We start from the raw sequence: 24493 nt of genomic DNA on the forward strand, positions 1-24493 counted from the left end.
AATCCCTGATTGTAACTCCAAGATAACAATTCCTTTTTTCCAATTGTCTTCTCCAGATTGTGACTATTCCTTTTGCTTGTCTGATCAGTCCCTTCTGCAATGAAAGGTTTGGAAATGCCTTTGATTTTTATTACTGTATTTCTTTCACACTAGTCCTCTCCTTCATTTGCAGTATCTACGCTCTGGAGAACTCTCATCTGGAAGCCACCTAGCAATTAACCCTCCTTACAAAGACTCTGGATAACCCTGTGGAGCCCACAGCAGCTGGGCAAGGTGAGCAGGAAGCCTTTACTACTACCTCATTTTAACTGCTGCCTTTTAAAGGAACACAAAACAAACAAGCAAAGATGAGCAAGAAATCAAGGCACATTTTAGCACCATGCCAGACCACTGTGAGACACTCTATCATTTGGGCAGTCCAGTTCACCCAACTGAAACTTTTCTCTTGGCTATTTGCCAACTTTGCAAATTGTTCTGTAGGTACACAGAACAATCCAGATCAACAACGTTTTCTCTTCTGACTTTAAGCTATACTTTTCTAATGCAGTAGGTAGACAGGAGAGTAGCAATAATTCTTGGATTCCCAGTATAAAACTTCTGGTTTCACTCTTCAGAAGAGAAATGAATGAATGTAACAGCCATTTAGAAGCTAGCTTCCAAAAATCTCATTTGCCTCATATTCCTTTTAGAATGATCAGTTAACCTCATCTTTTCAGTACTCATTTAATGAAACATTCTGTGAAATTAGAAAGACATTGATGTTCTACTTTTCAAATAATGGGTCACTTCTGATTAAACTTCGATTGAACATTCAACTTTCAATCTCAAAACAAATTGCCTCCTTCTCTTTTTAATTTGAACCCGATTTCTTGCTGCCCTCAGGTCTCCTGACAGTAATTAATTGATTAATGAATTGATTAAACGTGGCTCTAAAAACGCAGAAAGAAAAGTCTAAAAACTCCAAACTTGGCTTGCTCTTGCTAATATACAATGGACGTTTGCATTAGAATTCAGTCCTGATTTATTAGACCACTATTCCTAACTTATCTGCCCTCTACCAATAAATCGAATAGCATACTTCACCTTCTAAAGGCTCTAAATTTGCCACTCCATATGTAGTTTCCTTTATCATACACCCAATTCATTTATCAACTTTCACCCAAACCATTTAAAATCATGAATAAAAATATAGGACTTCTGGTATTTTACAGTAAACCAGAATCTATACTTAAACTTATTGTATATTTCTTTTTTGCTGCCATTGAAAATAAAATATATGAGATAAAACTAAAAGTAAGGGAAATAGTTCTGTTGTAAATACAAGAAGTTTTGCTTACTAAACTAGGACAATGCTGCATCTACAATAATAATACAATAACAATATTCCTGTTTTCTTGATTGTTACTTACATCATTATATATCATATATAACTGATACTTATATCATTAGACTTAGTATCCTTTTCTGATGAATAATCCATAAATCTCTGCAGATTTGTGTCGTTTTGTTTTGGTTTATTTGTTTCTGAAAGTAAATTGCAGTGTTTGTGCAGTGTAAACAACCAGTGGAGCTTTCTTGACTCAGCAGTCATGCTCAGTTTGGAAAAACTTTATCAGTTTGTCTTGTCAATTATTTGTCAATATTGTAAACACTTAGGACATCTTCACTACACAACATTTCCAATTCTGTACAGCACAGAAGAGACACTTAGGAAGGAACAACAGAAGGAAAGCAGTGAGGAAAACAAAATCCTTTGGCAATTTGTGCAGTTAGGTCAAACAGTATAAGCACAACAGTCAAATGTTGCCATGAGTCCCAAACTCAGCAAAGCAAATATAAAAAAAAAAAAAAAAAAAAAAAGAAAAGTCAAGAGAAAGCTCTTTATTTCTTTCTTTCTTTATATAAATCAAAGAATAATGTCCAGTGGAGGAGAATTTAGAAGTATAAGGCCTCTGCTGCATCAGGACTGAGAATATAATCTGTTGCCTGTTCACATTTACATGCTGGATCTTTTCCACTAGCTATTAACCTGTTTCACTCTTTCTGTAATACAACAGCACAAAGAGCAGAAGTGCAGCAGCCTGAGGGGGACACACAAACATGCAATGTCTAGACAATAAAACAGAAAGGAAGCAGTGCTTACCTTCAAAACCACACTGGGAAACAAGTCTACTTGGGTTGCTGAATTCACCTGCAGAGCCACCACTATCAAGTTATGCCAGTCTAAAGCTATTACCCACAGAGGACTACAGGTGTACGAGGAGGTGTCTATATCTGTAATTCATTGACACCGCAAAAAATTTGTCATAGTATGAAGGAGAAAACCACGTTAGAAAGAGAAAGCAGAAAGCAGTAAGCAAAACAAAAATACCTTAAAATCTGCACTGCAGGCTCTCACTAATTCCTTCTTCCATTTTACCCTAAGTCAAGCAATTGGCATAGGTACCTTGGCAGCAAATATACAATTCTGTTATTTGTGAAACAGGTGTTTCGCCTTAGATAGGCTAAAACACCATCTCTTCTCTGTTTTCTTCTTCCTTTTTTTAATTTTTTTTTTCCCCTGGCAAGACAGAAGAGATTGAACTAGGGTTTTATTGGAACAAGTAATGGAGAAGTGCATCTCATAGATTAACATATGGTTTTCTTCAGCCATCTGGAAAACTTTTTTTTTTTTTTTTTTAATGAGAAGGCAAAACATAATTAATCACATTTTAAATAGACTTAGTGAAATAGTGGATCATGTCACAAAGAACATACCAAAGCCAAAGTCTGATTCTCAAATACGTGGTTTAAACCAAACTGATGAAACAACACCAGGCATTAAGGTGTGGCATACAGGATTTCAACTAATAAAGGCCTTAAATCTGCAAGTATATCACAAAAGGGAGTGCGTGCCTCTCCATCTTACTAACACACTGGCTTCTCCCTTTCTTGCAAATGCTCTTAACATCAAATTAAACATTCACCCATAAAATCCATGAATGATTAAGATTTAAAAGCTGTCCTTCACTGGCTAAACAAAACTAAATATTTAAAATATGCATGCTGTTTAATTACTTTCATAAAGTAAACTTTTGTGGTTGCCACAAATTACTCTGTGTCAAAAATCTCCAAGTGAAAATGATCCAATTCTGCAAAAATGGACATGGCTGCTGCAGTTGCTGACAAAGAACTTTTCTTTAATAATAGCCCTATTTCAGTTGACTAAAGAACTTTCAGTAAAGAAAGAAGACCAACTTAATTTTCTTTTTTCTCATTCTGGTAAAAATATGCACTGACCTTGCGATGTCACCAGATGCTGGACAAAATAAGCAAGGCCTGCCAAACCAGACTGCACAGAAAACAGAAGCAGCAGACTTTCAATCACTGCTGCACAATTTACTTTATTATTCAAATCACTTGGAGCCAGAAAAAACCTCAAGCCAACAGTCATCAGACAGCAAAAGAATATAAGCACTTTCCTTTCATCTCCTTTAACATAATGTTTTCTTCCCTGCATTTGTAAGTGAATTGAAATAATCACTGTAAAGCCATAAGACTGCAGCATGAAAAAGTAGCTTTTAAGATGTTGGATACTTGCATAGCTTTATTCCTTTCTCAAATCTTCCCTGGCTGCTTCAGAAGCAGAATCAGTAATGTAAATAGGAAGAAACAGCAGAAATCTAGAACCTCGTGAAAGATCTCCCCCAACAGGAAGATCAGTTCCTCTGTAGGTATAATGAAAAATAAAACCATTATGCTAAGGAAACAACACAGACTTCAAATCAGAGCTTGCTTGCATCCATCAATAAAAATACCAGTTAACTTTAATAACCTATCAGTGACTCAAATAAAAGCTCAAGGTTGTATGACAGTCCAGTGATCTACTTTTTTGTTTTCAAGTTATTAAAAAAAACCAACTGGGTTGCCAGTAGAAAAGTACTCCCGATACTCTGCCAAGAGACGTCCAGCTGATCTATTGAATTTATCACTCAGAACAATGGCAAAATGTTATGCTGAAAGGAACACATTTCTCCAGGGAAGATAGATAACTTGGTGCCTTTCATCCATAGATAACACATTCTCAGTAGCTAGATGCTCCAGTAAGTTATCAAACAGAAGCAATTATTGATGTCTAAATAAATTTCTCACATGTTTTCCCATATCCCATTGACCCTGCTAAAATCCAGGCTGTTTTTCTTCCACTGACTTTCAACAGTCCTCAGTCAGTTCCAGGAGAATGAAGAGCCTTTAACAGAATATGTAAGGGCAAGGTTTACAGCAACAAACCTGTATTCATGCTGTGCAAACATTAAAGATGTTGCGCACTTTTGTTTCTGTACAGAAGGTTTATGCAAAGATCTTTTCCCCTCTCCTGGATGCACTTAGAATGTCTGGGATATCAAAGCACTAAGATTTGTGAGTCTAAAGATACAGTTGGAGCAAAGTAATGCATCCGAATGATGAGGATGTCCCCAGTTTCATTAGAATTGGTGGAATAACATAGGTTCTATTTGATGGCATTAAATAGCTAAACATTCTTTTTTTTTTTAATAAAACAATTTGTGCAATCAATTGAATGTCAAATGTATTTTCTCATGTGAAACGCAGAGTCATTAACCTTAATTTCAGCACCTCACTACCAAATCTGACAGCGTTTGCATGCAAGTGAAGAGATGGACTGTTGTAAAAATGCACAACTTGAGGACTAAGCTGAATAAACTCTATGTGTATCAAGAAAATGAGGAGCACTCCTACAAAGACAGATGGGAAAAAGGAGAAATGTACTAGTCAGAATAAATATGGTATAAATAACTAGGGGCATGGCTATTATAAAGACAACATAACTCATGAGTGAGAAGGGCAAGCAGCCATGGCTCAGATGTACCTTCAATAGCAGTCCCTGGATGACGTCCTGAGGACAGGTTAGACTACGTTTTATTAGACACTGGAGTTTGTACATAAAGAAAACTAAAAACTCTCTTCACCTTGATACATTCAATTGCTTATCCCTGTTGACCTTGAGGTTCTACTGCAAACTTCACAAAGTCTCCCACAACTAAATGCAGCAGCAAACTGCACTGACAGTTTTAAAAAACAAAATCCTGAGTTCCTAAGCAACCTGCCATTCTGAGGCTGGTAAACATTTGTCCTTTGCGAATCTTTGTTAAATCTTAAAAGATTTAACTTACAGGAAGGAGGAAGGAATGGGAAATTGAGGAGGGAAGTTACGTGCTTGTAATTTTAGCTGGAAAGGCTCCCAAATATGTAAACTTCCTGGTAGTCTAGACAAAAAAGAGGAAGCCTGCTTCTACTTAGGAAGGAAAGCCAGTGGATACGTCTCTGAAATAGAAGGGCAAAACAACTGGCACTAATTCTCTTCTGAGGACATTCAAGGATAAGCTACAGAACTAAGCTAAGGCTAAAAAAAATAAATAAAATATGGTGCTTTTGTATATACTCTGCTCTGATCCCTCCAAGAAAATGATGTTGTGATGCATTGTAACTGAAGTTCTTGATACATATACTTGGATATGTTAGATTAATTGGTGCTGTGTAACTCAGCCCAGAAGGTTATAAATGTTAACAGTGAAAAGATGGCAAAAAAAAATTACCAGAAGAGCCTGGTCAGCTGTAGATCATCAAGTCTGTAATCTTGAGATATCAAAATTCTTTCCTGTCTGGAAAATGTCTTAAGGACATGCCAGAAGCAAAGGAGAGAATTATCTGGTTATGGAGTAACAGTAAGATTAATGATATGATACATAATGCTGAGATAACTGCATTAAGAATATAGAGATCAGAAACTTTGGATCATAAACATTGATTTTAAGCACTGCAGCTGTTTGACCATTGAACCACACTAACAATACAAAACTGGCTCTCAGTAAAGGATATCACGGATCAGACAAATCATTTTTGCTTTAGATACAGGCAGGCAGATACAAGTGCACGTGTGTGCAGTTAGATCTCTTGCTTTGCTCAGAGATTACAAGGTTAAAAAAATCTCTGTTATACATACATATATTTATACTTATAAATACTGCATAACAAGAACCTTTTAGGACAGAATTGGTAGAGTAACTCTTATCAGGGTTTATCTGTTTAACATGAAATGCATGCTACTTCTGCTCAGGTAAGTTCCAACTAAGCTGGCGTAGCCGGAAACAGAAGTTGTGTCCATCACTGGAGATTATTCATCCTTCTCACAGATTTGCAGGTTTTTTTTTTCTTCAGTCCTATTGATATATAAAGTTCAATCTGCATCAGATACACAGGTAGAGAGCTGTTCTTTCAAAGGAAAAGTAGCATGTGATAAATTCCAGCAGTCAGAGAAAGGGCGGTAGCTCACTGATGGGCAGAAATGAGCTTTATTTTCACTGTTGTGTGAAACTGAAGAAATAAAGTGCTAGAGGTTATAATGGTAATGGATGTAGGTATTCACCTGGAAATAGTCAGTGGCCATCAACTACTCTACACAATTAACTATGACAGAATGATAGATAATGCAGTTGCAAATTTTAAAGTAAAAATAATTCTGAATGCTTCCTACAAATTTTATTCACATTAAACTGAACTTACTGAGGCCAATTTTAAGCACTTTGAGCTAAATTAATTATTGTAAGTATAGTGTCAAGGTCATAACCATAATTGATTCAGAAGATCAGTGATTCAATAATGACAATGAACAGAACAACCTAGTTATACCAGGTGGTATTTGTGGTATGCTGCCATTCTTGCCTATCCAGATGACTGGAGAAAGTCCTGAACCTTTACAGACTGCCACCACTCTGTGCCACCTGAATTCTGTTAATTTGTACGCCCAGTTCAGAACTTCATTTGACACATACACACACACACACACACACACACACACAAGAAATGAAAACACTAAAGGACAACACAGCACATATTAAATAGAGCTCCTAATTACTGGCACCAAAACCCCCCACTTTACAGACGGTCAGTATTGCTCCCACGCACAACAGACAGGTGTAAAAACCAGTTTCCAGCTCATTCTTTTAGAACACACACCACAGTTGAGCACGCCATCCTGCCTCAGCCCTCCCTGTACAGTAACACGAAGACATGAAAGAGATAAAAGCAGCATGAAACATGGGAGTTATTCCTCAGTAAACTAGACCGTAAGTTCTCTCCATCAAGGACAACTCCTCTGTTTCTTTTGTGATAACAAAGAAATCTTGCAGAGCTTTTGATTTGTTTTGAAATAAGTGTGTGATATATCAGCCTGAGCATGTAAATACTGAAATGAAGAAACCGCAGGAAGTTACGCCAAAGAGTGATAAAGAGAAAAAAGGGCAGCAGTGGGGGCAGCAGGAGGAAGTGGAAATTGATGGTAAAAGCACAATCAAGAAGCCATATTCATTGAAGAGTTAAGATTTAGTGGCCTTTGTTTTACACCAGTGTGGGCAAAAATCACTTTTAAGGTCTCTAATGAAAGCTGAAAGTTACCTTCAAAAAGTTATGCATATTTCAACAGAAATAAAAATCATTATGCATTCTCTCTAAAGGGAATACAATCTAAAACTGTCAAAATTCTAAACTCTTCTACATATATTACATACAAATGCCTTCTATAGAGAAACCTCTTTTCATTTTTCTTCTAAATTAGCTTAGTGGTCCGTGGTATTGCACTATCTTGGTCTAGTCTGCGAATAATGTGACAGGTAATTTTTATAGTTCATGCCTGTACTTAAGTTTGACTGAAGATACGGAAAACAACTTTTATGGTGTAGGTGTAAAAGTAAATGTTCTGTAAGCCCTGCAAATCCAAACTTGGACAGCTATCATAAAATATTTCATGCTAAATATGTGTCCATCAGTAAATAGCAAAAAAAAATTCCAAACCCACAAAACAGAAGGTAGAGGATTTTAAATATGTTTTTTGTTGTTGTTTTAGGTTTGGGGTTTTTCAGTTTTCCTTTGTGCACTAACGTGTTTTCTCAAAACAAAATGCTAATGCTAACATTCATGCAATCTGCCACATTATTGCAGAAGGGATTTAAGATTCTTTGTTATCAAACAGAAATCATTATGAAATGGAATGTACTGAGAAAGATGAATACTATGCAGATAACACAGAAAACCATCTAGCTCTAATTAAAAAAAATTGGATGCCTCATGAAACTGTAGTCTACAATGCCACAGAAATGGGACAGAAACAGTCAATTTACATCATGAAAAAGAGCTCAAAATAGCTCCATCAAAACAGAAGAAAAGCTCCAGTGTCAGCTTATATTTGCAAACGACCAGAAGGGTTTCAAAATGCTGAGCAGTCTGGTGCTTCATTTCCAATGCTCAGGAAACAATCAAATCTCTAACTGAAACCACAGCAAATCCAGATTATATTTCTCCTGTACCCAAACGTTAGGCAGCCACAGTATTCAGTCTCTATGATTTACATACGTTCTTGTACTTGAGCAAGAACGATATAAACTGCTAAGAAAGACATAATAAAAATGAATTCTGTTATGCAAACTTGAAAAATAGGAAGGTAAGGAAAAAAAAGTTGAACTTTCCAAGTTGAAGTGCAGAAGTTTGGTGGAATCCACGTGGATGAAATGTGACTCCAGAGAGAGAAGTAATGTTCTATATGATCACTTAGATGGAAATTAATCATTAGTCTGAAAAGCATGACTCTCCAGATTAAGAGGATCAGAAAAAGGTGACCAGCATTCCTCCTCTGGAAACCAGAACATGGCCCTTGCACAGAGGTAAAACCCATGCGTGTCTGAGTTTAGGAGAGGACTGCTTTCTTCAGCAGTCGAAGACAATTCCTGGAAATGGTGTTATATCTTCTTCCATCTGAGAAATTCTTCCAAGCTTACCTCTTACTGGCAGATCAAAATGTTGTGTATTTTCTACTAATAAATAAGTTAATTCAATTTCACTTGGTGCATTTTCTATATGAGTGTACTTAAAATGTACTTTACTAGCCTACAGATCTGACCATAGGCATTTACCATGCAGATTTAATCTCCCTGAGGCTCTACTTCAACTTCTTAGGTAATTTCAAGCAAGTTTTTTTACTTACTCTTCTGGTCTGAACATTTCCTCTTGCAGCTTTTATTTCCCCTTATTTACACCTCAGGTTCCTCCCAATGAAAAGCTTTTACAACCTCCCCTCCAAGGACTGGCATTACACTTGCTGTGTAACAACTGCCTTGCAAACGCTGACCTATAACTACTGCTTTGTAGACAGACTACCAAGCACAGATCTCAAACCACTTTTCTTTAAACCAGAGTTTTTTTCTACACATAGAATAGTGCTTATACAAACAGTGTCTTTTCTAAGTGTCACTGCATGCTATCTGACAGGTGGGTAAAGTAAACAACTACCTTATATTCCAAAATAAAAGAGCTTCCTGAGTAGGTCACAGCAGTGAGAGGGACAGTAGAAAAAAGCAACCTAGTCTAGAAAAACACATCAAATCATTCACTTTCTGAAATCTGTCTTCCTGAACACAAATCTTTGCAATAAAGCATACAAACCTGAGGCACTGCTTAGAAAGTGGAATGGCTTGGAAGTCAACAATTAAAAATCACTCCCCATACCTCAACAGACCATTTTACCTGCAATTCATTAATTTAATTTTAATTAACTTTATTAATTCAGCTGTAAACCCAGCATAGTTTCTCTCTGCCTTACAAAAGTAGCATCCCCTCTTGATATAAGAAACAGAATCCTCTGCTTATCCCCAAATGCCTTGTCTGGTAGAACATAACAAACCACATGAGGCACCGAGCCCATGTTTTGATGCACTGGTAATAATCAGTACAATGAATAACAAATAAAAAGCAAGGAATCCAAATTTAATCACTCTGTGAAACTTCACTTTTCTGAAAAAAATCCATCATCTTGCCAGCAGAAAGTTTCAAATTTCTCTAAGCAGATTTACTTCTCACATAAAATAGATTTCATGATGTCAGTGCATCCTGTGGTCTGAGAAGTACATCAACTTCAAAACTGAAGTAATGTACAACTGGTTTAATTCTAGGAAATGAATTTGCAAAGAGGACAAAAGCTGCATGTTGAAAGAGAATCAAATTCTGTTTGTCTAAACAAATATCAAAACTTTTTTTTTTTTTTTACAAGTTTAATTGTATTGCTGAATCATTTTCAGAGAAAAAATGGACAGCTGCAAAGTTAACTGAATGTGAAAAACTACTTTTTCCTTTTAGCCAAAGGAACCTTCAGCAATCGTGTTGGAAATGTTGCTGGGAAAGAATCATTATTTTGATATACACATGTCTGCAAATTCTTTCTCATGCTCTATAGATCCTGTATGAGCAGATCTGGAATGAAAACTATGCGGAACAGCTGCTAAGTGACAACAGAAATGTGCTGCAGATGACAAGCCTGTCACAAACATTGCACTCATAGAGCTTCTGCCTTCACGTTTACCTTAAAGACTTTGCATTGTGTTTAACCTGAAATGGAATACTTTTTGCCTAATAGGTGCAGTGGTGTTCAGAAACAAAAAACACTGTTTATTTATATCAATTCTTGACTTCATCTACTTTAATTTACATATCTTCATGATAATGCTTCAACATTTGGCATATTTCTGCTTTGTTTTGCATTTGTGAAATAGAAGCATATTAGCATATAGTGTCAGGAAGTGCTGCAGTTCTACTGACTCCCAGTTTTGTTTGTGAATTTTGGAACATGTGCACATACACAAATATGTACAGTGTAAGAACAAAAAAGAGAGGAATACGAAGTCTGTACATTTTACTTTTACAATAAAGCACACACCCTTTTTCACAACTACAGTTTTTCAAAACAACTAATGCCAACTGACCAGGTCGGGGTAAGTGTGAGTTGTCCAGGAGCAAATATAACCTACAGAAGTGATGCCTAAGGAAGGACAAAGCTTCCAAGCAGATTATGCTTGTTTAATTCCAAGCTGGTCTGCAAATAAAAGAACATGAAGACTCCAATCAAGTGCAATCAAGATCTTTAGAACCAATACATACACCAGAGAGGCGTATTTGGCCCACAGAACGAAGAAGCATATAAAAATAACTTTGAAGGCTGTCTCACCCTACTTTGCAGAAATAGAAATACACATCAGAACTTATTTCCTCCATGTTGGATTAGATCATAAATAACCTATAATACCATGAGTAATATTAAGGCTGTTAACACACTGTCCTGCTATTTTTTTTCCTGCTTTTTCTTTGTTCTAAACACTTCCCTGGTTGTTTGAATGTTGTATTCCTATAAAACCAGAAGCTTTGAAGTTCTATGGTAACCTGTTGCAGATCAAAAAACCTGTACCATTATAACTTTCAGGAACACATTGGGCATGCGAGCATACAACTGAGAAAACCTTATTCTAGCTTTCTGCTATTTGCAGTTTGTTTATTTTTATTTGTAACTACCTCTGATGTGTTGATATCCTCATAAGAAAACTGCATTGCAGGTACTCCAAGATGGTTGATGAAGTAATCGGAATCTCCCTGTGTCTGCACAGAACTCACATTAGAAGCTGGACATTTCATCTTTTCCACACAGTTGATGCTCTGACTCTGAAAAACAAACACAAATCAAAGCTCCACCTATTTATTTTCAACCAGACACCTAACAATTCATATCAGCGTACCATTTACACACTATTTTGCTCAAAGCACTTCAAAAACAGGCTGGAACTTACAACAGGGCAGACAGGTATTAGCTGATTCATACTTTGGGTGAGGTGATCTTTGTGGTCTTTTCCAACCTTACCTGGTAGTATGTCTACAAATCTCTCATCATCTACTGATGATATGATGCAATGTTTAGAACAGGGAATAAAGAGTAAACTACAAGATGCCTGAGACTTTCAAAGGACAGTGAAAGTCACATCTAACTGAAATGGTGGGAGAGGAAGAAGAATCTGTCAGTAGGCATGTGAAATTTTCCAAACAGGGCAGGAGATTAGAGGCATCTTTTGAAAGCATGCCCAAAGATCTTTAATGGCTGCATTCTTTTTTCAGTTGTGGAGTTCAGAATGTTTTGCATTCATCAAACAAATACAACATTTCCCAGTATAACAAACCTGAAGATAACGAATAATAACATCATACAATTAACAAAAAAAATCCATCAGTGAAATGTTAAAGTTGGGGAAAATAGGGGCAAAGTACTAACTGAGATGATGCAAGAACAACAGCCCATCACACAGTATGCCATATATTCTACATACAATAATAACTCAAAGTAAAAAAGAATTGTGATTTGAAGGACTTTGGTTTTCTGGGGATGGGGAAGACTGAGCATTCCTCATTAGATGAAGTGAAAAGACCAAAAAAAAAACAAAAAGGAGCTGAACAAAAAGAATGGATCATGGAGGCTAGAAGATCACAATAACATGAAGTGTATTAAGACACTGAAAGAATCAGCAACGCAAGTAATTGCTTCCACTTCTCCCTTTCTTATTATTCATTAATAATTCAGCATAAGAAAATATATTAAGGAATCATTTAGTGGAATAAGATGCAAAAATGAGATACTCTTAGTGTGCAGAAGGATGATGGGAGCCATGGGAATGAGGGGAAATGGGATGGGATTCATTAAGTAGTGGGACTATTTTAAAAATACATCTAGAATAAACAATCAGCAACATGCTCTGTAACAACTCCCTCCCCTTTGCAGAGCAGACAAACCAGAATACTTTATGCAGTTTTACAGTAAAACATGCACAACTGCACTATTCAGATCACTCAGTTTCTCAGGCTTGTCTCTACTGTGTCAGTCAGCCCTCCCTTTATGCTGGAAGGAAAGAAAGCCATGTGGTTAGAGAGTAAGCATCGAGTGGTACATGTCAGTGCAAGGATGTGTATGCTAATCGTAATTGGGTAATTTTATTTCTCTGGAGTTCATTTTGTTTTTCAGCATCACGTTATTGGCTCATATTACAAATCCGAGAAAGAGTACCATATGGCCCATAAAATACATTTAATTTGTATTAATGTTATAAAATAGACCTCAAACATTTAAAGTATAATAAAGTGGTACTTCACTGCAGACATCATTTTTCTGTTGATTAGAGTTAAGCATTCATAATGCCTTTTACTGCTACATTAAGATGCTGCCATAAGTAAAAACCTAAATTAAAAACAAAAAATAAAAAACCAGTGGTTATTTCCACAGTTCACTTTCTACCCAGAGACACTTACTTGTTAGTAAGTTCTGGTCACCTACCTTTCTTTCAGTGAATACAGCTGAAATTAAAATCCTAGCTGTTTTGAAGACTGTTTTAAATGTCCAAGCAATTTTCAACAGGACAAATAAAGAGTGACCAATTGCTCTTACAAGGTGCCACCAATGCCAGCTTCACCCCCACAGCACAGAAGTTTATTATTCATGAATAATTAAATCTCTATTTCTTGTACTGAATAGTTGCTTGGATTAGTAATTGGTGCAAGGCAAACAAGCTATAGGAGATAAGACCATCCAGATGAAGTCAAATTATCTAAGAAGAAAACAGCTACAGAATTTATCAAGTTAATCACAGACCATGGAAAAATACAAGAAAGAAAACCACAGATATACTGGATTACATCACAGCAGTGCTCAGTTGGAATGGCACAGTTTCTTTCAAACACATCCAATGGAATGTGTGGAGAAAGTCTGTGGGGATGAAGAAGAAAGGGATCCTCATCACAAGGCAACAAATCAGCATCTTAGTTACTGCAAATATGTTAAGCTGAATCATCATCAACAGACAGGAAAGGCCAGGGAAGGTGCATTGCAAAGAATTCATGAGTAGGCATCTCTCACCCATTAAATCCTGCCACGCTCCAACAAATGAATCACTAGAAGGTCTGAGTGCTTATAAAGATGTTAGTAGCTCTTTGCGTGCTCTATGAAAATTAGATGAAAAAAGCACAGTTTCTAGGAATTATATTAATTCCACAGCAAGCACACTCCTCTGTCTCTCCCTTCTGATTACTGGTTTGGCTATAATCATCCCGCTTTGCTCTCTTTCTTTGCTGATTGATCGCATATATTACATTAATGCAAATTAGGTGTTTATGAAATTATAAGGGATATTTTATGCCATGTTTTCCTATTTAGTATTTAAGGTATACTTTTTAAATCAACTAAAGACAACACAAGGTACCTGATATCTCAGTCCTGCTGACCATCACAGATAGAAAGTAACTGCATTGACATTTCCCAAATTCTGAGTTCTGCCAAATTGTCATGATTCAAATACGTACATAAGTGTCACTATAAATTATATCCATTCATTTTTCTCTACATAAGAAGAAGAAAATATAAATGTCCTACTGATAAGGAATATCCTACATACAGTGAACAGCTGTGGTATAAGTAACCTAAGTTTCATACATCACTAAATTTCCCAGAAGAGATATCTATCTGTGTAATGCAATCATGATTACCCACACCATTCTATGGACATAATAAAGACATTTAAAAGGGGATGTGGTAGTTAACTAATTAGCACACAGAAAACTAGCACTGTGCAAAGCAGTCACTTCAATGCAAGTGCATGTCTTTTACCTCTCTTTTGCCAAGAATGGCAAAGTTCAAAATACACTTAAAATCCATGATGATCTTTGATGCTGTATGAGACACTGAAATGCAACTAACCAGCTTTATCTGATGATATTTCTACTACTTGCCATCATATTTAGTCATTTATATAACAAAGTAAAGTAGGAATGCTGAAAAAAGCAACCAATTTTTAGACATAGGCTGTAGGTGTTCAGAATAAGTTAATGTGGTTAAAATTTCAAGAAATCTTCTCAGACAGTGATCAAAATCTGCTGCTTTTATTTTGTATTTAAAATAAGACATTGGGTCCTTAATTTCTCAGCAATTACTAACTTACAGCTTATGCATCTATTTATGTAAACATGTATGAGATTTTACTTACAATATCTCAAATCCAAATGCTGTTAATTAACTTTTAATGGCAACATGAAAACTTTTACTGAAACAAAGTCAGTCACAAAGAATGCATTTATCTCTCAGAAGATTCCCTAGCGTGATCCCTCAGTACTTTCGCAGTAAAATGAAAATATTCCTTGTAAGAACACAGACATTTCATTCAGAGGACTGTCTTGTCACCAGGGGGAAAATAGCAGATAACAAAAGCCTCTCACAAAACTAGTGTTTATTTAAAGATATCAAGGACAAAAAACACCTCTAGGGAATTTAGCATCATCTACAATTCTTCTGAAACCCATCACAGCGCATATGGTTCTCAACCAGGTCACTAGAGTCACCAGGGGATCACCATCGCCCCAACAGAATTTTCCTACAGGGTACTCTGTATTTTCTCACAAAACTACTGTATCTTGAAATTCTAAGAGAATTCCGAGTTTTAGCCTGCATTGAAAGAAATCATTACAATTTCACTAACACGAAGTGCCTCTCAGATAAATCACACATTTGTCAAAGAATTTTTCAGTTAAAATGCATGCAGTTGTCCTGCACGTCAGAGAAGATCTTTTTCATCCATGGGGGAGCAGTGAAAATTGTGATCACTACAATGCTTACAAAAGTGTTCAAGAAACATGTAGATGTTGTACTACGGTACGTGGTTTAGTGGAGAAATATTGGTAGCAGGTGGATGGTTGCACTAGATGATGTTGAAGGTCTTTTCCAACCTTGGTGATTATGCGAAAAGTGCAGACCAAACAGAGATTAGCCAAGGCTCAGTTCTGATGCTAAATTCAGGTTTCTAATGAGCCAAGGAAAATTCAACTACACAACATGAAGTGCTATACTTAAAAAAAGTCCAATTTTAACACTCAAAAAAAGTAAAATGAGTTTGGCCTTTTGAAGAAAACTTCTTAACAAAGGTGGTAAACCAGTGGTTAAAGAGCATGGAGAAGGATGCCTGCTTGCTGGGAGATGTTTAAATACAATATTATGTGCCGTACAAGTTTACAGATGAAATTGTTTAATGTAGAGCTACAAAACATCAAACAAGCCTGTATTGTAAGCCTGTATTGCTTGTTCAAGGCTGACTTTTTCATCAAGCAGTACATGCATGTTTTGAAGTCATTGTTTGTTTTTTATATATAATCATCAGAGTGTAAGGTCGTTATAACAAACAAGACCTCACAGAAATGAACAATATTTCAGTGGCAAAATAACCACCAAACTGGTAAAAAATACAAAGAAAGGTACTGCAAAATTATATAATTTAAATTTCTTACTGGACCTTTTCTTCATTTACCTTTGTCTGCTGACAGTCTCTCTGATTCCTGATGCTTTTCATATGATACTGAATTAAATTTATCCTTTCTATACCTAAATTGAAGCTATGTGCCCCATTAACTTGTTGCTGGCACCCAGTACAAACTGCAAGGAATTTTAATGGTTTTGGTAAGGAAGGTAAAAATCAAGCAGGTATGTTTGCATTTGATAACAGAATTTCAGACCAATCAAGTACTTAAACCTAAAATTAGAAAGCATGGCCATCAACAGTTCCAAAAATTTCACTATCTGAAAAATAGAAGGAATTTCAAAGTTTAATAAAAGTAATTAGGAAACTGCAGAACATCACTACGGTAGCTGCTTGTCTCCAAACTATCATCTACTCCAGACACCTACTCTCATCCAGCTGAGATGTCCTCCCATATTTGTCTGCTGGCACTAACAAAATCAAGCTGTCAAGCATACACATAAAGTAACTTCAAAGACTTTATTTTCTACTGTCTCAGACTCAATATCCAGTGTGACATTTCTATTTATGGTAACATTCAGAAAACATCGTATGATCCCATCACTTTATGATGAACACCCAGCAATGATCATACAGTAATAACACAGTGAATATGCTGAAATAACTGAGTGTATAGTGTGTATTTTTCAATCTCATTTTTAATCCAAACTATTTCTGAGCAGAGAATGATTGCATTTGTAATTAAATGATGTAAAATGCTTTTTGATTCCATAAAAAACAGTACTTTCCCAGATTTAATGGTACTCAAGCTTTTTCTTCCAGGTATCTAGCAGCATGAACGCTAGTGTCAGCTGTCACATACATACTGAGATACTGTGAAACACAGGTTTTTTGAAATATAAATTAATCAGTATTAGTATAAAATAGAGACATTTTAAGACTTGCAAAGAACTGCATGATTTCTTTAATGTTTTGTGCTGGCTAAGTACACAAGAGGATTAGAATTTGATAAGTTCACCTCGTTTTCAAGAAGCTGATATACCACCGAAATAGCTGTGGTTTGTAAACACTTCTAAATGCCTAAAGGAATTATCACACTATAAAATGTAGAGATAGAAATACAGAGAACATATTCCACTATATTCTAACTCCATGATGATCAGGTTCAGCAACGCTACTCATTCTGGGTTGCATCACTCCAGTCTTTCCAACAGAGATTGTAGTTTCACTTCTCTATCCTTACAGGAAGGACAAGAGAGAGAAATTACTCAGTCCTCTGAAGAGAAAAGATAGGGCCAATGGCTTTAAGAAAAGCTGAAATGTTTCATCAATCACCATAGACTTCGTCTCAAACTACTCCATAATTCTGAAGAATTTAATCCATTTAAATTTCCCTTAAATGGACATCACATAATTATGCAATTAAGCTCAGTGCACATCTAACTTATCTACAGAAACTGACCGTTTCCGCTATGGACTAAATGCGGAGTGACTAGCCAATATATTTTAGCATTAGCCCCAGCTTCAAGAATCAACCCACCTTGTTGAAAAATATAGCTCAAAACAATTTCATGGGTATTTAAATTGTCTAGTCTAACTAAAGAGACAACATAATCAAAACATAACCAAAACCCAGGCTGTCCTAGTAGGCCAAAAGTGGTCAGATATTAATAACCAGAATCTATCCAAAGCCAGTCATGTTACCAAACACCCAGTCTGCAAAGGCACCGAGTTCCCGAGTCTTCCCCTGACTGTTTAAGTATCACAACCTCCGAGAATCAGTCTGCTTTTAGTGTGCTTCAGAGATGTAAAATGAATCAATGCAGCAGCAAAAAGCAGGTAAGGAGCAGAGCTGGGAGCTGAAAATAACCTCTTGATTGACTCCCGATGTACTGTTCTATCCACAGGGTCACAGAAGCTCAGAACTCAGAGTTCAAAGCTCAGAGCTTTTCACATGCCATCAGTGTACAAGTCCCAGGTTTCATGGTTGTCATAGATTTCTCAGATACCGAGCTGCTCTGACTAGGTGAGTTCTAATTTCCTAAGCCATTTTTTTTAATTTCCCCCAGGAGATGGCCAGACCTCTTCCCTTCTAATGTCACAAATAATGCTGCATAGAGCTCTGAATATCTTTTCAGTACTTAATGTATTTTTAAAAGCATATAGACTGAAAGATATTACAATGATGCATTGAAGGAGAAGGAGAAATAAACACATCCACTGGGTTTACCCAGATTCATAGCCCCAACCTTTCTCATTTTCTGGCTTGCCATCTTGAACATACTCAGTGAGTGTCAGATTGCAGCTCTGGCATAAACAGCTGAACAAACTAAATCATGGATCCCATTTAATAGTTTATTTGTAGAAATTGTGCACCAGGCAGCGTTAGGCCTAAGAAGGTAAAGAACCATGCTGAGAGCCATGCACACACATTTACACTGCAATATATTTGCTCTATGATATATTTCACTTACTCTTTGATATGCAAAAATTGGAATATGAAAAAGAAATAATCTGCCTGCTTATTTTCATTCTGAGAACTTCCGTTACCTGTATTTCTGATTGTGGAATAATAATTAGAAAAAAGTCACTAGAATGATCTTATAATGAGATCTTTCATAATTTAGCACGACCAAACATCCTTCACATGTTCTGCAATGAACTCGCTCCCCATACAATACAAAATTTGCACTGGCAGACTGCTGGGTTACTGAGGAAGAAATAATTAGTAGAAAAATAGAAAATGCTCCTGTCTTATTACTATTTAGTTCACGCCATTTGATTTGACCTTTTATGTAAAGGCTAAGATCTTCAGAGATGCTGAGCGACCAGCAATTCCAGCAATGTTCTTAAGACAAGTTTACTTGTGAAACAGTAGTTTCAGAAGCTAAGAAAAGGAAGAAATTTAAAGAAATCTGTAAACTGACTGAGAGAGATATTAAGTTATTCAATGCTAAATCTATTAATAAATACAAAAATCACAAGGAAGGAGAAATTAGAACAACTTGTTATGAGGAGTGTATTTTTTAAAAAGATAAAATATTCCTTACAAAACTATAGACCAAGCCTGATAAAAATAAATAGCAATAATACTAATAAAGATAATAAGCTGACCTAAGGCTTTAAGAAAAGATGAACCTTTATTTAAAGCAAAGGAAAGGTAACAAGTTAAATGCCTTTCCTTAAGCTGTGTTTTTCTCCTAATCTTCATGCTATTAAGACATAAGCAGCAAAGGAAAATTCCCCAGCACTCACATTTCTAATCAAATACTCTGTTTCTCTTAGCATCTGCATGTTCACAGAATAATGAAACACTGATAATTATCATCTATTATACTAACAGTTGCTGTCTTCTGCTGTCTTCTACGGCATTGGATGGCTTGAAATTTGAGTAGTTTATTTTCTGTAAGAATACTATCTTCTTAAAGACTATGATAAAAACAGCAGTGTAGATGACCTTTAGTTATTACCTGCAACTGTAAATTTCATTTGAATTTCATGTTAACACATTTGAGTACAGTCTGATTGACTTATCAAAACACTAAAAAAAAGATTACAATTTGAGCCAATCATGGTGTTACAAAAACAACCCAACCTCTCTGATCTACAGTTCAATATAATGTTTGGAGATGAACGGGATTATTGTACATTAAGGGGACTAAGGATTTCCATTTAAAAGCATTAGAGGAATGTCTATATCAAGAACTACTTTCAATTATTTTCAACTTAGTTGCTATATATGTTACAACTTAGCCAGAACAAATGGCCTTTCTCAATCATCTGCATGGCAAACCTGAAAACAACAGTGACCCACTACCTCCTAGCAAAGTCTCCCTACTGCTATTTCATCATCTTCCCTTCAGTGAGCCCGGGAGCTGCTGTTGTTTCTGCCCTCATCTTTACCATTAGCATGCCTCTGTAGTACATTATCTATTGATCCTGATGTAACAAGCGCAGACAGCTTCAGAGTGTAATGTATGCTCTTCAGAGTACAGAACCACGGAGCACATGCATTAAGGAAATTAAAACAAAGACACAAGCACGCAGTCTACTTGAAGCCTCAGAGCAAATATTTGTTTGCACTCAAATGTTTTTTAAAAAGGGCTGAAGTTTAATTTCTGCCTCACGGTAAAGAGAGCTCAGCATTCACTGACACCAGGGTGAATCCTAAATAGTCACTATCAACGACCAACAGTAAATTTCAATTTCTCTAAATTAACTAATTTGCCTAAAATTTAATTGAATCTTTCAAACTAACACTGTGTCAGAGAGGTATTGTAGCAAGCGTGTGGAGAATGCTACCTGACCGCAAAAGGAAATAACTTGCACAAATTAAACAAACATGATTTTAAAGCACCAGAAAGCTCACCCAACCAGAGATCAAAGAGGAGTTTAATTCCAAATCAACCATCAAAAATCCTGAATGTTGGATAACCACCTAAGGCTCATCGCTTGAATCTATTTGTACTCACTGAATCCATTAGATCACTGATACGACAAGTATGCAAGCTATCCATTTGTTTTAAAACTAAATACTCTGATGGAGGAGACCCAAGACAGCCTTAAAATATTAATGCATGATGCAAACACAAAGATCCAGAGGGAGCTCTGGCTAATTAACAAGCTCTAGATGTAGACCTATAATGATAATACTGATGAAATCTCTGTCAAGGATTAAATTGAATTCTTAAAGTTCCTTGTTGGGCTTGTGTGCTATAGTAAACACAGGGGGAAGGAATAAATCATATTAGGAGAAATATTCGTACAGACTCCAGTTCATGCAGTTTGAAATGTTGATATAGGCTAATTTTCAAATGTCAGTGCAAATAATAATGCTGGTACGGGCTCCTCAATTTAAAAGGGGAACACGTCAGGCAGGACATTTCAAAGAAAACCGTCCAGTGTGGAGCACATTGCTACTCATTTAAGTAAGGAACACACAGCCCTTTTGCTGGACTAAAGCACTTGCTAATGATTGTTGAACACAGCCATATGATGCACATTAAGTGCAATCCAGTTCTTCCAGGACAACACAAACAAGGAACTACTCTAGCAGAGCAGGTTTCCAGGATTCACAGAAGAATCTTAAGCTTGATGCTCGTGCGGCTGGAATAAATTAAAGATTTAGAGGCTCCTGGTATATTTCTCCATTTTCCTTCATTTTCCTTCTGAAAAAAAATAGAATAACCGGAGGGCACTTCAAAACAATGGGATTTAATTCACTTACGTCAGCAGCTACTCACCAAATATTACGCATTACCTTCTGAGGTAAAAGAATTTTGCCTGTATATGAAGAAAGGCAGCTGGCTGTATGTCAGCGAGTATATTTGGAAAAAAATCTAACTCCACAGGAAATCCAAATTCTGTTCCAAAAGAAATCCTAAAATCTCTCACACCTTTTATTCTGCTTTTACATCAGTGTAAGTGCAGCAGTCTTTGTATAATTTCCCTCAAAAGTAAGAACCAAAATATTTACGCTGAAGCCGAAGGCAGTTTGTGTTATCTGGGAACACAAACACATTGTCCCAATTAATGGTCATGTATGAGCTCTCCTCCTTTCAAACACTGTCACAGCTCCCTTTTTAAAAGGTCGCAGGTAGGCTTTCAGTCAAGTTCTAAGAATATTTTGCCTAAAGCTACAGTGTTATTTAGAATGAGCACCAGGGCCTAAGGCAAAATCTGCATGGAGTAAGTTGTGCCTCTCTGACGGTGAAGTATGGGATGTTAGAAAGATGAAATGATCATAGGCTTTATCATTATTGACTTATCACTTTTATTTAGAAGTGGAATTAAATACTAGAGCATCAAGCTCAGAGGGTAGGTTTGGGAACCCTGGAATGAGCAGATGCTCAGGATGCTGTCAGAACAGAAGCAACACTTATTTTCAGGCTCACTGAAAGATTCACTTGCTAGTCAGCTACTTGGGCTTGCAGAGGTGTTTTTCCAAATACTCTGCTGTGCTATGAAGAGGCATTAAATCATAATATAATGAATGAAAATACTGTTTCTTGTAGCAGTGCACAAACATGAGAAATAAAAATGAGAAATCTATTTCTAGGTGCTTTTTTTCCTTCTGAGTTGCAACTCTCACTTCCGATATACATACACTTTTTCTGGCATTTTAACTCACTGCAAAATACTGGTTGAAGAACAATGTGCCTCAAGTGGCAACCTCTGCCAAAAAAAGTTAATGAAGACTTCACTTGCTTGTCTGAGACATATTAATTCATTTCAAACTGTAAAATTCACACTAACTTTGAGGAAGATGTATCAATTCTCTGAAGCAGATATTCAGTGTACAAAGTGAATAATTTTCTTACTTAAATTCAAAACTTTAGGGACTGACAAATCCAATTTCCTTTTTGTGAATATCAGAAACAATTTGATAATTTGGGAGCTTTCCTGAGGCTACCTGATTCATCTTTTACTCATCACAACTAATCGTAGAAGCAGCAGTAATAATAAGTGGTTTGTATAGTAACTCATCTCAAACCTGAGATACAAATGGCTCTCTTATTCTTTTCTCCTAGAGAACAATATGAGGATGCAAGTAAAAATTTGGGAACAGCAGAAATAACTTCTTACCACAGATCTCATCCGGTATTCACTGCAGTCAGCTGCTGCTTATTGACAATAACAAGTATTAGATAAGAACATAAAGATCTCTATCTAAAAAACAGGACGAACCATGAAAAAAAAACAAACCTCAGACCAAAAGCCCACAACTCAATTCACCTCCGTGTTTAATTTACAACCATAATCCATAAGTCCACAGGCAGAAAAAGACTTTAGATTGTTGTTTTTTTTTTCCTCTCAACTCAGTGGCCCCAAGAACCCGCTACGACGTAATTGGTTCCAAAGCACCCTCAATTCTGAACCCTCAGTGCCATTTTATTATGCAGGCAACTGTTTCATAACCTTAGTTGAAGGTTTTCTCTAAGTATGATTTATGATATTTCTGAGGTGTTTGGAGTTAATTATTTTGAGTGACAACTGCAAACAACTACCACTACTTGTTTTATCTTAAAATGTTGATTTAAAGATGTTGTTTCTTCTCACAGTTATTTGATGATACACTTAATTTTTGCATATTTATTTTCCATAAGCTATTTGCGTTGTATAGTTTACAGCCATTAAATCACTCAATGACACAGTTAATAATTACTAGAAGAACAGTGAGAGAAACCACATGATTATCTGAGGTTGTGCAGAAAATTTAAAATATCCAGAGCCATCAACCCATCCTCTTTCGGAACCAGAAGTTTACTTCTGGACTACCTGAAAGGTTTTCTATCATTACGAAAACAGCTTTCTATCATCATGACAAAGTCTCTGGAAGGTAAAACAGTTTCATTGGACAGTACAGTTTATTACATTACACAGATTTAATTTGCTTGGACAACGCAAATCTAGAAATTCCAATGACAGGAAGAGAATCCACATTATATGAATGTAAGATTTTTTATGCAAAATCAGGAAATAGGAGCAAACATCTATACAGAAGCTTAATTTTGGTTCTACTTGAAAGTGAAATAAATGCTTTCAGACTCTAACACCAACTTTAAAATGGCAAAAATGTTTTATGCCATTTAATTCATTACTAAAAGCTAATAATAACTACCATGAATATTGCTTGGCAAAGTCATTTCTTAGTTTCTGACACAGAACATCATCTAATCCATTCTTCTATAGCTTTAAAAGGTTCCTAAGGAGAGAGGAATAGTAGATTTTTTTTTTTAGGTCCAGAAGAAACAGCAGATCTGGAATCTTATTAGCAATAGACATATAATTGGTTAAAATCAAATATAAATTAATAAGTTTCATTATTCATTTTTAGCTTGAAAATTTCACTGAAGAAAAATTCACTAACGGCCTTACTTACAGAGAATGAATGCCAGCCAAAAAAACCAAACCCAATTTACCAGTGATGTACTGCCAAGAAATGGTGATTCACTGACTGAGCAAGCGAATTAACAATCACTTTTCTTACAAAAAACAGTAGGCAAAAACATAACTTGGCAGAATCTCCCTCCTGTTATTGTGGACTCTAATTAGCATAGTCATATAAAAAGATTGAGATTAAATATGTCAAGGACTCAGAATTGTTTGAATTCCTCTTTGCTTAATTAATCCAAATATTTAAATTATCTTCTTCATGTAATTCGGTGTTTCAACCAGAATTCCAGTGATAGGCATGTAGAATCGCTACTTGCAGACTGATTATCTAGCTCACTTTTAAAACCTGACACTAAAATAAAGATGTAATGCCTTTATGTCAAACATCTTTAAGAAGCCACCGCCTCTGTTAATTGGCCAAGCACGTATCCTGTTCTCTCATTGAT

General features: G+C 36.1%; 1 protein-coding gene across 4 annotated transcripts in view; it reads right to left on the reverse strand.

The window, feature by feature from the left end:
• NAALADL2 (N-acetylated alpha-linked acidic dipeptidase like 2) overlaps positions 1-24493 on the reverse strand; it is a 287821-nt gene that overhangs the window by 56640 nt on the left and 206688 nt on the right. For all 4 annotated transcript variants that reach the window (XM_052687257.1, XM_052687255.1, XM_052687256.1 and 1 more), the window contains exon 10: positions 11389-11535. In XM_052687257.1, the coding sequence (XP_052543217.1) occupies positions 11389-11535 (147 nt within the window). The remainder of the gene's footprint in view (positions 1-11388; positions 11536-24493) is intronic.

Source organism: Tympanuchus pallidicinctus, unplaced genomic scaffold (assembly GCF_026119805.1).
Source record: "Tympanuchus pallidicinctus isolate F22 unplaced genomic scaffold, pur_lepc_1.0 scaffold22, whole genome shotgun sequence".
NCBI lineage: Eukaryota > Metazoa > Chordata > Aves > Galliformes > Phasianidae > Tympanuchus > Tympanuchus pallidicinctus.